The sequence below is a fragment of the Pezoporus occidentalis genome, unplaced genomic scaffold (genome assembly GCF_034315485.1).
Source record: "Pezoporus occidentalis ecotype Australia unplaced genomic scaffold, CSIRO_AGI_Poc_V1 ctg121, whole genome shotgun sequence".
Classification (NCBI taxonomy): Eukaryota; Metazoa; Chordata; class Aves; order Psittaciformes; family Psittacidae; genus Pezoporus; species Pezoporus occidentalis.
Genome location: NW_026913006.1, coordinates 1358622 through 1372403, shown reverse-complemented (window position 1 = coordinate 1372403; position 13782 = coordinate 1358622). Strand labels below are relative to the sequence as shown.

Sequence of the window (13782 nt, the reverse complement as noted above, 5' to 3'; positions counted from 1 at the left end):
ACCCAAGTTCCACTATGGTATTTGATAGGAACAGGTAAGGGAGCTATACATGAAGAGCCGTATTTAATCTCAAATAATTTATGTTTTAAACAAAACATTTTTCTGTAGTATTCTCCACACGGTGTGGTATATTTAGTGTTGTTGTTGTGTCTTGATGCTTTTAAAGAGCTTAATCTCTTTTTCTTCATGAAGAATATCATAATGAATACTGAAGCACTAATGTAAAAAGAACTTCCTATACTTATATTTTGATTAATTGGTAAAAGATTTTTATGTAGTTTTGAAAATAAATGTTAGTGCTGTAGTAAGAGGAGAATGTAACAATGGGAGATATTAAGCCACTAAAGTCTTGTGAGCCTTTTATAATTCTGTTAAACTCAAAATACAAATATAAAGGATATTCACGTTCCTCTGGATTCAGTTTGTCAGTGGGCTCAAGTATTTTGATAGCTGAGTTCTTGGCTGGACATGATGTAGGACAGATATATGCTTGAACAGAGTAACTCCAGGGTGCTGTGTGTTTCTGTTCTGTCCAAATCCCTTTATATATATGTTCATTGTGGGGTGGAGAAAAAACATTTATTTTGAGCTTTGAAAGTATAAAAATAAGGAACTTCGTTTTGAGAAAGAAATGGTCAGCTTTTTAGTAGAAAACACATATGACAGTGTAACACTTTAAGATGTGCTCTGTATTCAGTTTGCCTTTAAACAGAGAACATGTCAGCTTTTCTTAGTTTAGCCACTACCAAGACTGAAATAGTAATATGCTGCTCGCAGAGATCTCTTTTTTGTATTAATTTTGAGGATGCTCATACACAGTTAAGAAAAAGCAAACCCCTGAATGTTACTGGGCTAGAAGCAAGAGTGCCCCACAGCATCACGGGAAAGAGATGTCGGGTGCAGTTCTTTTTCCAGATGGCACCCCTACAGGTGAGGCAGCAGGCTGTGAAATTATGTTCTAAATTACACTACAGATGAGCACAGCACACTGAGCAAAAGGCTTTGGTATAAGTGATAAATGAATTAATTCAGTACCATTGACAGCTTATTGTAACTTACAGGAATGCTATAATGAGTTGGGGGAAGATAGAACTGGGATTGCAAAGGTCAGGGAAAGGACAGTGACAATTTCTTGCATTTCTCATGAAAAAGTGTTTTGTAGCTGTACTTCTTGCACTTGTTTGGCAGACGTAGGTGATGGGCATTTTAGCCAGGAAGAAATAACTGAAGAGCTGATCTGTAAAAATGTTGATTCGTAACTTAATGACTCTTGGTGACAATTGGTCTTAAGATGTGTCCTAGAGGTTACATTTAAAATACTGTGAAAGCAACTCATTTTCAGTTAAAGACCTCTGAAAGGATTTTTTTAGAATTATTTTTAAAACTGTAAGAATAAGAGTAAAAAAAAATAAAACTCTGGTCCTCTGGTAGAGCACAGAATGCGCTCTATGCCGTAAGCATAAAGTCTGCGTGGTGCAATTAGAGCTCCTGGTCTTTGCAACTGTTTTGCAAATGCTTACTAAAAGTACTGTTCAAAAAGCAGTAGTCTTTGTTCTGGACCAGTTCTAAGGACATGCAAAAAAACAGGCAGTAAAGTGGAAGAACAAACAACATTTGGAAGAAGAATGCCCAGTAACGCACTGTCCTGTTACTGGAAGAAACAGGTTGAGAAGAGGGCATTTCCATTTTCTTCAAACTGTGTTCTTGTTGAATGCATATACATTGTGCTTCAAGTTTCTTGTGTTCTAATTTTAATTTTAGGTTAGTTTTCTTTTTAGACTGCACTGTGAATGGTGACGTTTATAAGTAATTCTGAACTTGCAGAATATTTTGTTCTAAGAGCTTTAGATGAAATAAACATTCAAGATGTCATGAACTTGGAGTAAACTTGGTATTCTTAGCTGTACAGTTCCTATGCAGTGCTGTCTATCTTCAATAAGGAGGCATGATCGTAAAATCACAGACTGGTTTTGATTGGAAGGGACTTTAAAGCTCATCCAGTTCCAACCCCCTGCCACGGGCAGGGACACCTTCCACTAGATCAGGTTGCTCCAAGCCCTGCCAATTCTGGCCTGAACACTGCCAGGGATGGGGCAGCCACAGCTTCTCTGGGCAACCTGTGCCAGTGCCTCACCACCCTCACAGGGAAAAACTTCTGCCTAAGATCTCGTCTCAGTCTCCCCTCTGTCAGGTTAAAGCCATTCCCCCTTGTCCTGTCACTGCCTGCCCTTCTAATAAGCCCCTCTCCAGGTTTCTTTTTGTCCCCTTTAGGTACTGAAAGGCTGAATAAGGTCTCCCTTCAAAAATAAAAAATAATCCCTTTGATTGTAAAAATATGGTTGGTTACTGCTGACCGGGCTTGTAGGACTGCAGCTCCTAATTCTGGAATTGCAATTGTCTTTTTTTCTTCTTTCTTACTGGCAATGAGTGTATAAATCAAACTGTATGGCTAAGCTGTTTTTTTAAGCAAAATGAGAGTTGTGATGCTATGTGAAAATCCAAAATCTGTGCCAGTTTAATTTGCCTTAATTGATTTCATGTCATAAGAATGTGGTGTTGTATTTGGTAAGTATGAGGATTGTTCTCAAACTTGGAAGATAGAAAGGGTGTAAAGTAAGTAAATCAAGTGAAAACCAAAGGGTTTATATATCTCTTGGAAATCTGCAGTTTACTTAAAAGTAGTTGAGGAAAAGTATGTTCTATATAAGATGACACTTGTATCTAATACTGCTATATGGGGGTGTTTTATGTCTTGGAAATGTTGAGTTAAGAAATATTATTTTCTGTTTCAGAAAATGGCTGACTAAAGTTTAAAATAACTTATTCTAAACATGCATAGCAGTATGATTAAACTGCTATCAAATTAACACCAAAAAACTCATGTAAATCTAGTTCTGACCGTTTTTATCCTGAGAATTCTTTTAAGTTCAGTCGCTGCTAAATGATGCAGAACATCCAGAGAACCTATGTCTTTGGCGTATGATTTATTTCTGCCTTAGTGAGCATTGCCCAAGCTGCCACAGGGCACCACGAGATTGCAGACGTGAAGCAGCAAAGATGCATTCCACTTGGTGTTTCTCTGACAATTTTAATGTTACTGGAAGTTTGAAGTGGGAAGGGATTTTCTTGGGGTTTGGATATTTTCTTTGTATGGTGCCTCCAAGTTATTACGGGAAAAAATCAATCCATACAGCTTTTCACTTTGAATTGAATTTGATTTCTTTTGATGTTGTAGGACTATAGGGTAATTGTTGGCGTGTTGCCTATACTTTATTATTTAGTTAGGTGCTAGATACCTGTTGTTTGGGAAATTAAAGATGGTATTTCATGTAACATAAGTTTTGAGGTGAAAGTACTGCCATTGAGAAATTCTCTGGGTGCTGGCTCTTTTTGAGGTACATGAGCAATATGAAATTCTTAAAATATGTTAAGAAAGTCTATATGTAAGTTGATTAAATAGGCTACAGAAGAAACATGATGATTTCTGAAATCTTTTCTTTTTCTGTAAACAGGGTTATTTCCTTCTCTTTGAGTCAATGCTGGATTCTGTCATCTATGCAAAGGACAAATACCTGACTGAGGGAGGCTCAGGTTGGTGTGCATAATTCTTTTAATAAATTTAGCTCTGGGGGGAAACTAAATGAACTCTGAGACTTAGAATAAGCTATGCATGGATGAGAAAGTTGCCAGTCTAAATGAAAAATGTTTCCATTAGTATGAGCTTCAAGGCATTAATTTACTGTATGGATAATAGAAGAACGTTAGATGGGGTATCAAGGTCTCAAGTTAATGGTGTTTTTAAGAATAGAAGGGGTTATTTATTCTTGAGTACAGTCTAAATTTTTCCTCCCTACTTCTTCCCACACATGTGGGCATTTGTTTTCACCTCTCAAAATCCCAGTTTTTGCGTAACTATAAACAGAGGAAAATAAGTTCTATTCTGTGGGATGTGGCACTGTTTGAGTAAGCTGTTGTGAATTATAGAAAGAATGGATAGGATGGTTTTTTTTGGAGGAGGGAGGTTGCATGGGGAGAACATAGTTTCAAACAACAGAAGCTGCATGAAATAACTAATGGAATTACATTGTTTTTTTCAGCATATTTTATCCTGCTGGGAATATACTAATTTTCTTTGTGATTGGATGGTAGAGAAGGGACAGAATATAAAAGTTTTATTTTTAAGTAGATTTCTTTTATCTTTTTAAGTAGCTTAAGTAGTGTCATCTTAAGCAGTGTTTAAGTGCCTGTAAATATTTATTCCTCATGTGATGCCATTTTCTGCACCAGTTCTGCATATGCTTTGTTCCTTGTGCTCTATTCCTTTGTCAGTATTCTATTTCATATTGACCTTTGCAATTGTAGTCATCAGTCTGGGTTGGTTTTTTTTTCCCCTTTTGTGCTAACCATGCACATAGTTAGTTTCACTACGCTGACTTCATGATTGGATTAATGACTGTTTAACAGTGCTCACTGCAGTGCTTCTCTGATTGCAGCGAGCTTTTGTATGCTACAGAGTGCAGTAGAAAAAAGGGGGGATTATGCAATGGTTCCACGTTTGGCCACAAAGCTGACTATACCAGCAAGAGATTACTGTTCATGTGGTGAAATATTTAGAAGCCACTTGAACAACATGACAGAGTAAGAGCTTTTTTTGTTTTTAGCAATTTAGAATTGTCAGGAGATCTGAAATACGGTTGTTCTAAGCCCTGTTACAGATACATGCTGATAATTTTACATTGCAATATGATTAAGTCTGGGGGACATTCCCTAAAATTGTAAGGAATCTTATGTTTAGCTACTATTTCCAAAGCTTCTGAAAAGGGCCAGAGGCTTGTGACCTCTATTGAAACTGCTATAGTGTCTTTTTTCCTAGTTGTATTGTTGGTAGTGGGCTCGTGCCTCCCAAAGTTTCCTTTGAAAGACAAGGTATGCTGATTCTGCAGCACACATATACTTTGTGCTTTGGGAATATGTTCGGACCTTATTTGACTCTTCAAAGGATACAGTGTTGTACAGTCACAGGTTGGTATGGCCAGATTTTAAATGGAACGCTGTTTTCTTAAGATGCTCACAATTGCTGCTCCCCTGCCAGCTTGTATAGCAGGTAAATGGCTGTGCCTGAGGTTACTGAGAAAGTTGCTCACCAATCAGCTTAGCAAGACAGACACTTCTGCAGTGTGAATGAATAGCAGCAGGACTGTGGGCATATCCAGGTTTAGGTGAGCCAAAACTAAGAGCTCATTCCCAGGTGAAGCCTTACCAGAGAAACTCCTGAATCTTCCGTGAAGCTTAACTTTGTCTTGAGCCGCTTTGTACTGTTGAATCCAAGATCATTATTACTGGGACTGTTTGAAAGCTAAAAAATAGCAGTAGAAGCAGCTGTGATTTGGCCAGATCTTTGAGTGATTGAGCTAGGAATAAAATCCAAATGTGTAACTTTGTGTTCAGTCAGTCACATCGTCGTTACTTCAATTTAGCCTGTTAGCCAGCTGAAGTGAATTATGCCAAACTGTCTAGGGTAATGTATACAGTACATAATAGCTTTATTTGGGAACAAAATGCTTGCTGTCCAGGACCCATCTGTTTGTTCTTTAGAGCTGTTACTTGCTTGCGGTTTTTGCATATACTTGAGCGCAGTGCACGTTAGTGAGGGGTGACATAGGTAAGGAGGGTGTCATTCAAAACGTAATGCTGTTTGCTTGGTCACATTGAAATGATGATGGTATTCACTTGGAATCATTTCCATATCCCTGTAGGATTGCTGCCTTACCCTTCAGCATCGTGAAGTTTGTGAGGCATTGCTAAGCGATAAAGGATTTCCCATTGTATTCTGTTCACCACGTGAGCTGTTCCTAGTGACAGATGACTTCTGGGCACTGAGTCGAGAAGGACAGATGGTCAAAACGATGAATCTGTGAGAGCATTGAGGACTGTGTGCTTTTTGTCCAATCAGCATTTTGTTCATTTCACTCGTGCAAAGGAAAAATTATTAAATTATAGGCTTAATGAGATTAACAAAATAGTAAGTCTGTCAGGTTGCATGGGCAAGTATTGCAGGGTTGCAGAAAGAGCAGGGGATCGAGGATAGTGGGTGAGATGGCAAATGCAGTTTTTTAAGCAGATGCATTTAAACATTTTCAAAAACCTACAGTGTTTAGATGATTTAGGCTGATATTTAGATAGCATGCTTATGTTTCCAGTCAAACCTCAGTATAGCATATGCTTCTGTACATAAGTTAGGTAAATTTGGAAGTTAATGAATCACTGTAGTCTCTTGCCTATGCACTGTTGATGGAACACAGATTTCTTCTTGTAGATTCTGAACACGCATTGTCTACTTCTTTGTTGTTATTTTGATGGGCTAAACTAAAATTGCAGCTTAGATTAGAGCATTAGTGTTTACGGTTTTGCTTCTTGTTAAGCACTGTGTATATAATATATATAATGATATTTGATATGTAATCAATCATAAATTCCACTACTAATTTAAGGATTTGCTGTGTGCACCAAGAGATTTAATTAAAAATTATTGTACCACTGAAATATTTAATGCTTGATAGACGTGGTAAACTTTTTGCTATTAACACAATGTCCCAGAAACGTGGGCTACTCAAAGGAGGGAAGGTTATAAACTAGTTGATTACTTTTTGCTGTGGTTTTCACTTGCAGCGATGCCAGCATGCTCCTGTAAGTGTATTCTGTAACTAGAGACTTCCAGTCTCTTTGCATTGCTCTTCTTGCCAAACACCTGGCATTCTTTTGAAGAGCATTTCCCTGAAAAATACTCCCTCAAAGGCTTGTATTCTTGGCTTTTGTTGTCTTGCTTCACACTGTGTTTGAATTTTTGCAGCATTAGTGGTGGCTCTTGGAGGTCTGAGATGCTGGGAGGTAAAACCAGATTGAATGCAGTTGTCACGCTGGTAAACAGCAACATCAGATCTTCAAGAAATGGAAATTCCTTATTGATGGCTCCAGAAATCACTTGCAAATACTCCTGCCATCAGATGTTGAATCTTTGTGTGTGTGGCAACTGTCAGGTGTGCTGGAACTAAATTACTTGTTTCAGACAAGGCAGTTTGAACGCCTTCCTCTTTCCATTCTCAGACTGCCTTTTTATTGCCAAGTTAATTGTAGGCTGTTCCTGGAGAAACCTCCTCTGAATCCCTTGTCTGTAAAGTAAGGGTGATGATAGCTTACAAATGGGATTCCAGTTTAAGCTTGCTGGTGTTTCTTTATTTATTCTGTTTTAAACAGAGGTGAGAAAAATGACAGTGTGTTCATATTTTGCATAAACTAGTCATGCTAAATGTAGATTACTTACTTTAATGTCTTCACATGAAAAGAAAGAAGCTTTTTTAGACAGCTCTTCTTTATCATTAATATGTGTGATCTTATTTCCTAAATCTACTCTCACTAGATGAAAGTTCTAATTTCAGTTTTCTGCTTCTATCTTCAGTATTTTACAAGGGAAAAAAAATACCATTTTTCTGACTTACCATGCTCTACCAATGATTTCTCCATACTCATTTTGATAAACTACAATTTCAGGCAGTGCTGAAGACAAGATTAATTTTACAGTTCATCAGATTTTGGGGAGAAAAAAGAGAAACTTAGCTTCAATTTTATCAACACAGACAAATTCGTGTATCAATAAAAAAAAAATGTGTTTATTATTAGGCAGTTTGCTCTGAAGCCAGCTCAAGGATTCAATGTATATGGCTTTTAGAGGCTTTAAAACTCAACCCAAAACATTGGAATTTCTTTATGGAAAGAAACTATCTGAATATAAATTGGGCTTCTCTTACTGTTTGATAATGCTGTAGACTGCCATGTTCATAGCAGCTGTTCTTTGCGTCTTTTCCAGTCAGCAGTGGATAGAGATTGCTAAGGGATTGACTGGCTTTGCTCTAGGCAGCAGTCAAAAAGGCAAATGTCAATCTTGCACGGCCATTTGGAAAAGCTGTAAAGCGTACTTGTTCTGAAGATATTCTTGGGAGAAGTGTGAAGATAGTGTAAGAATGATAGCGGTCATCCTAAAGCTGTGGGGTGAATTGACAAGGAAGTTATTCTCTGTCTGTTGGGTCACTTCCATATTCTTCAGATGCAGATAGAAGAGTTGTTAATCTTTTCCAGTACTCAAAAATATTTTTTTAAGTTGTAAGGCAAGTACCAGCTAGAGCTGGTAAGAAACAGGAATAAAATTCTTGAGTGAGTATATTTGTGCTTTTCTGGAAATACAGTATTTTCACAGAGGTTTCTTGTTATTGAAAGCTCTCATCTGAATTTTCCTTTGGATCTACAGTTATTAAACACGTTTTATGTCAGTCTCCATATATAAGCCAGAATAGTATGTTCTAAGTTACTTTCTTCAGGCATCAAGTTTCCAGTCGTTTCCTAGCAGAGGGATTCAACTGGAAAGATCTTTTGTCATGAAGAGGAAATACTTGAGTAATGTGGGAAAACTGAGTTTCAGTTTCTAGTCTCTTCTGTGGACAAGTGGGACTCCAGAAAATAAAGTAGTAGAAAGTATCTTGTCCAAGAGCTGAGAAAAATTATTTGTTCTTTTAAGATGTTGCTCACTTGGAGAAAAGAAAAAGAAGAAAAAGTCCTCTTTATGCATACATAAAATAAAAAAAATCGCTAATCTGTTTCTTTTGTTGCAGTTTATCCTGACATGTGCACCATTAGTCTAGTAGCTGTTGGAGACATGAAGAAACATGCAGACAAGCTACTTTTCTGGGAAGATGTATATGGCTTTGACATGTCTTGCATGAAGAAGGCTGTAATTCCAGAAGCTTTTGTGGAAGTGCTGGATCCAAACACAGTGATATCTACAGCCAGTGTCATTAAGGTACCATACTTCTTAAATGTGGAGAAGGCAGATTAGAAGTTCCCTCTTTTTACAGAGGAGAGGATAAAAAAATACTCATGCACACAAACTTTGGCATCTTCAAAATACTACAAGTGCAGTAAGGTTCTTGGTGTTAAGACTGGAAGACTCATTAATTGCCTTTGTCTTAGCAAGTTTGAGCTCTTAATAAAGTAGCATTCCCACATTTAGATTGCTCTGTTTCAAATTTTGTTCTATCCAAACCCAAACTTGCATTTAAGTTACAAGTTGTGTCACTGAAATTTAAACTATACCAAAAAAACCCTCCACAACATGGAATGTAGAATTTTCTTTTACTTTGCTTCCCTTTTCAGTTCAGTCCGTGTACTGAGTTGCATAACTTCATCCAATAGAGCAACCATGTCTGAAAATGCAATGTTAGCTTCTGCAATACTAATTGAATTAATTTTATGCTTGCTTTTCTGTGGTGTCCTTTTTTTATAGCAGCTCTGTCATGGGGAATAGCAGCAAAGTTGATAGTGCCTCATATGAGAGAACACTTACATGATAAGATATAATTCCAAAACACTGACTAGTTTGCAATTCTGATGGACTTTGGAACAGGTCAGATAAAATTGAAAGAGGGACTATTATAAATCAAGATTTTCTGCCACAATGGTATTCTAATTATTCATACAGTTACTTTTCTATTGTAATACACTTAAAGCAGTACTATTGCTGTGCTTCCTTCAATGGGAATTACCACTTTAGTAAACAGGTAATTTCTATTTAAATGCATTCCTATGTTACTTTGATATAGAAGAAAATAGATTCGTGTAATTTATCACTGAACTTGAAACCATTACTGAGGTCTCTTCCAGTGTAGAAACTACTTGGTGTGGTCAGTTGTCAGTCCTGCCCACAAAAGCAGTAATGGGTCAAGTACAGTTTTGGTGTAAGTATATCCTGACACAAGTTATTGTTTAAGCTTTTCTTGTCTATAATTTGATTACAGGGAAGATTTTAAAGTTTAAATTTCCTTTTTTATTTTTTTTTTTTTAATTGGGCAGTCAAATATAGGAAGTGCTGAGACTAATACTTCTTTAACTTGAGTAACTACTTTGGCCTCCTTATGCATCTCTACTTCTTTTTTTTACAGGACACCTGTAATAGGTTCTGTGGCTTAAGGCTTACAAGTGTCTGTTTTCCTTGAGTGTAAGGAGAGGGTCAAGTGATCATGTCAGTTGTTGGAATATATTTTGCAGACCTGTCATTATAGTGAAGATAAATTCCACCATTAGTGAATGAATGTGCACAAAACAGAGGTACAGACAAAACACAGATTAAGAAGAGCAAGTAGTGACAGGACAAGGGGGAATGGCTTTAACCCGACGGGAGAGATTTAGATCAGATATGAGGAAAAAGTTCTTCCATGTGGGGGTGGTGAGGCACTGGCACAGGTTGCCCAGAGAAGCTGTGACTGCCCCATCCCTGGAAGTGTTCAAGGCCAGGCTGGATGGGGCTTGGAGCAACCTGGTCTAGTGGAAGGTGTCCCTGCCTGTGGCAGGGGGTTGGAGCTAGACGATCCTTAACCATCCCTTCCACCCCAAACCATTCCGTGACTCTGTGAAGAGTCTAAGGCTGTAATTATTAGCCATCTGACAGGTTTGTGCAATGAGTGAGGCATAGGCTTTCTCACCTGGCATTTTAATAACGTTTTACATGTTCTAATTCAAGTGGTAGTGTAGTTGAATACTTCTTTCAAATAGGTCAAGTCTGATATACAGAAAATGAAGAACGTATATGGTACTGCAAATAAACAGCTGTAGGGATGAGTTAAGCTCTGTTTGTTAGGCAAACAAATAACATCTTAACCTGGAAAATGTTGATAATTGGTTTAATGTGCCAAATGAGGTCTATAAGCTGATAATGCCCCTTTCGATTATGTGCCACGATGAGCAGTCACTCTCCAGCTCAGGTTTATGTGATTAGCAAATTGTGTCATCGTGCAGCAGTTTCCATCACTTTGTTTCTTAATGCTTTTGTACTCTTTTGTACTTGGGTAGCAGTCACAGTTTTTAAAATAGCCTAAAGTCAATGCATGAACTTGTTTGCTGAAGTTACAGTACAAAGGAGTAAAATCAATGAGTTGAGCAAAGTGGCATTACAGGTAAACTGTTTTAATCAGTAGCCATTCCACAAAGCAAATAGATTATATTTTTAAGGAAAAGTTTTTAAAGGTTCCAATTTATCATATGATTATTACAGAAGATATTTTAGTGTGTTTGCTCTGATTAGCTGCTGCTTGTTTTATATAGTTTATAGTGTAACTTCTCAGGAAGCAAAACTTTGCTTAAGGAAAGACAAAGCAGCATCAAGAAATATTTATTAATAATGGTTGTGATATTATATTCAGCATTATATGGCATTCTTGAATAAAGCATCAGCCTTCCAATATCTGAGGGGCCTACAGGAGTGCTGGAGAGGAATTCTTCATCAGGGACTGTAGTGATAGGTGTCGTGGTTTAAACCCAGTCAGGTAATTCGTTCGCTCACTTCCCCCCCTTTTCTTTCCCTCCCCCTGCTCTCGGAGGGACGGAGAGGAGAATCGAAAAGAATGCAACTCCCACGGGTTGAGATAAGAGCAGTTTAGTAACTAAGGTATAACACAAATCACTACTGCTACCACCAATGATAATAATGATAAAGGAAATAACAAGGGAAGAGAATACAACACCTCAGCACCAGCTGACCGATAACTCGCCCCCCAAGCCCAACCAAGCTCCGACCGATACCTCCTCCAACCCCGCAGTCCCCCAGCCCTTCCGGCTAACTCCCAGTTACCTCCTGGGCATGACGTTCTGTGGTATGGAATACCTCTTTGGTCAGTTTGGGTCAGGTGTCCTGTCTCTGCTTCCTCCTGGCTTCCCCTCCTCCCTGGCAGAGCATGAGGCTCACAAAGTCCTTGGCCAAACCAAAACATCCTTGTTATCAGCTCTGTTCCCGAGCTGAAAGTCAAAACACTGCACTGCACCAGCTACCAAGAAGGGGAAAAATGACTGCTACTGCTGAACCCAGGACACAGGACAAGGGTGAATTGGTTCAGGTTAGATACAAGGAAGAAGGTCTTTACTGTGAAGGTGGTGAGGCACTGGAACGGGCTGCACAAAGAAGTGGTAAATGCTCCATCCCTGACAGTGTTCAAGGCCAGGTTGGTTGGAGCCTTGGGTGACATGGTATAGGGTGAGGCATCTCTTGGCCATGGTGGGGGGGAGCTAGATCATCTTAATGTCCTTTCCAACCCTAACTATTCTATGATGCTGTGATTTTAACTGAGTACATAAGCTAAAGAACTTCGTACAGTGGAAAAAAAATTGTGGTGTAATTTTTATGAACAACTGAAAATCGAAGCTCATTGCACTCTACAAACTCTGATTTTTATATTGAAATGCATGTTGCAACGTTACCACTGTTATCCTGGATATGCTGTGTTTTGGGTTAAATTCAAAATAGCAAAGCAGTTCTCTGCCTCTTGGGCTTTTCTGCTCTGTTGCATCACTTTGGTATTTCACATACTCGTACACCTCATGGTTGTGCTATTATTCAGGAGGGCATCCAGAGGCTGGAGAAATGGGCCAGTGGTTGTCCTGTGCAAAAAGCTCGGGGCAGCCAAAGGGCAATGCACAATCCTGCTGAGGGGAGGGAAGAATAACCCCACTCATCAACAGGGGCTGAAGGTCTACTGGCTGGAAAGCAGCTTCTCTGAGAAGAGTTTGACAGGCTGAGGGAGCTGGGCTTGTTCAGCCTGGAGAAGAGGCTGCTCCAAGAAGATCTGAGAGCAGCTTCTAGTGCCAAAAGGGGCTGACAGGAAACCTGAAGAGGTTTGACAGGAGCATGTAGTAACAGGACAAGGGGGAATGGCTTTAAACTGACAAAGCAGAGATTTAGATAACAGGAAGAAGCTCTTCCCTGTGAGGCTGGTGAGGCCCTGGCACAGGTTGCAAAGCTGTGGCTGCCCCATGCTTGGCAGTGCTCAAGGCCAGGTTGGACAGGGCTTTGAGCAACCTGGTCTAGTGGAAGGACCTTATCCGTGCGTATAAATGCCTCATGGTGGTGGAAAGTGGAGAAGGTAGGGCCAGATTCTTCTCAGTGATTCTCAGTGGCAGGACAAGAAACAAGGGGCACAGGTTGAACTACAGGCAGTTGTCTTGAAAGATCAGGAAATGGTATTTTACTCTGAGGGCAATTGAACAGTGTGTCACAGGTTGCCCAGAGAAGTTGTGGAATCTGTCCGTAGAGGTATTCAGGAGCTATTTGGACATGGTTCTGAGCAACCTGCTCTAGCTGACCCTGCTGTAGACTGTGATTTCCAGAGGTCCCTTTCAATTATTCCATGATCAATACTACATTAACCTGGCAAATTAGAAAAGCCCAGATTGAGCCTGTATCACTTTTGATACTGTATTCTGCCATGTGGCTGTATGAACAAGGAGTAAAACAGGTGAAGATGCCGGTGAATATGACTTGATTTTACCAGTGGGCAGCTGTCATCAAGCAATTGTCTTGAAAGAAGTGAGCTACTACACTTGGCTCCGTAGTGCTACTAGTCCAAGTGCCTGTTAGTCCTGGCATTTTGGGAAGCGGTGTTTTAGGTTGTCAGTGTGCCAACAGGATTAAGTGGGTTTTAAGCCTCTTCCCATTTTTCAGAGCTGAATTAGTATTGCCCTCAAGAAGTTGTCTCATTATGTGAGCAACCTTCATCCAAAGGAAGGTCTTAAATTTAGCACTGACAGAATTGTATTACTTCTTTCAACAGCATGTTGACTGTAATACTGCATCCACTCCAGACTTAGAATTCTCTTCAGATTTCACCCTCACCATCACAATGAGCACAAAGTGTACGGTAAGACCATTTTATTTTTTTCATGTATGGTCAATATCACATTGGACTA

General features: G+C 39.1%; 1 protein-coding gene and 1 long non-coding RNA gene across 6 annotated transcripts in view; one reads left to right on the top strand and one right to left on the bottom strand.

The window, feature by feature from the left end:
- Positions 1-13782, top strand: part of PRMT3 (protein arginine methyltransferase 3) — a 64935-nt gene that overhangs the window by 26710 nt on the left and 24443 nt on the right. For 4 of the 5 annotated variants that reach the window (XR_009962494.1, XM_062607276.1, XM_062607280.1 and 1 more), the window contains 3 exons: positions 3513-3591; positions 8664-8851; positions 13647-13733. Coding sequence is in view for 4 of the 5 variants with exons in the window: in XM_062607276.1 (XP_062463260.1) it covers positions 3513-3591; positions 8664-8851; positions 13647-13733 (354 nt within the window). In the remaining variant the exon portion in view is untranslated. The remainder of the gene's footprint in view (positions 1-3512; positions 3592-8663; positions 8852-13646; positions 13734-13782) is intronic. The other variant, XM_062607278.1, reaches the window with a different exon arrangement.
- LOC134157867 (uncharacterized) overlaps positions 1-13782 on the bottom strand; it is a 281636-nt gene that overhangs the window by 259286 nt on the left and 8568 nt on the right. The gene's annotated exons all lie outside the window — the stretch shown is intronic.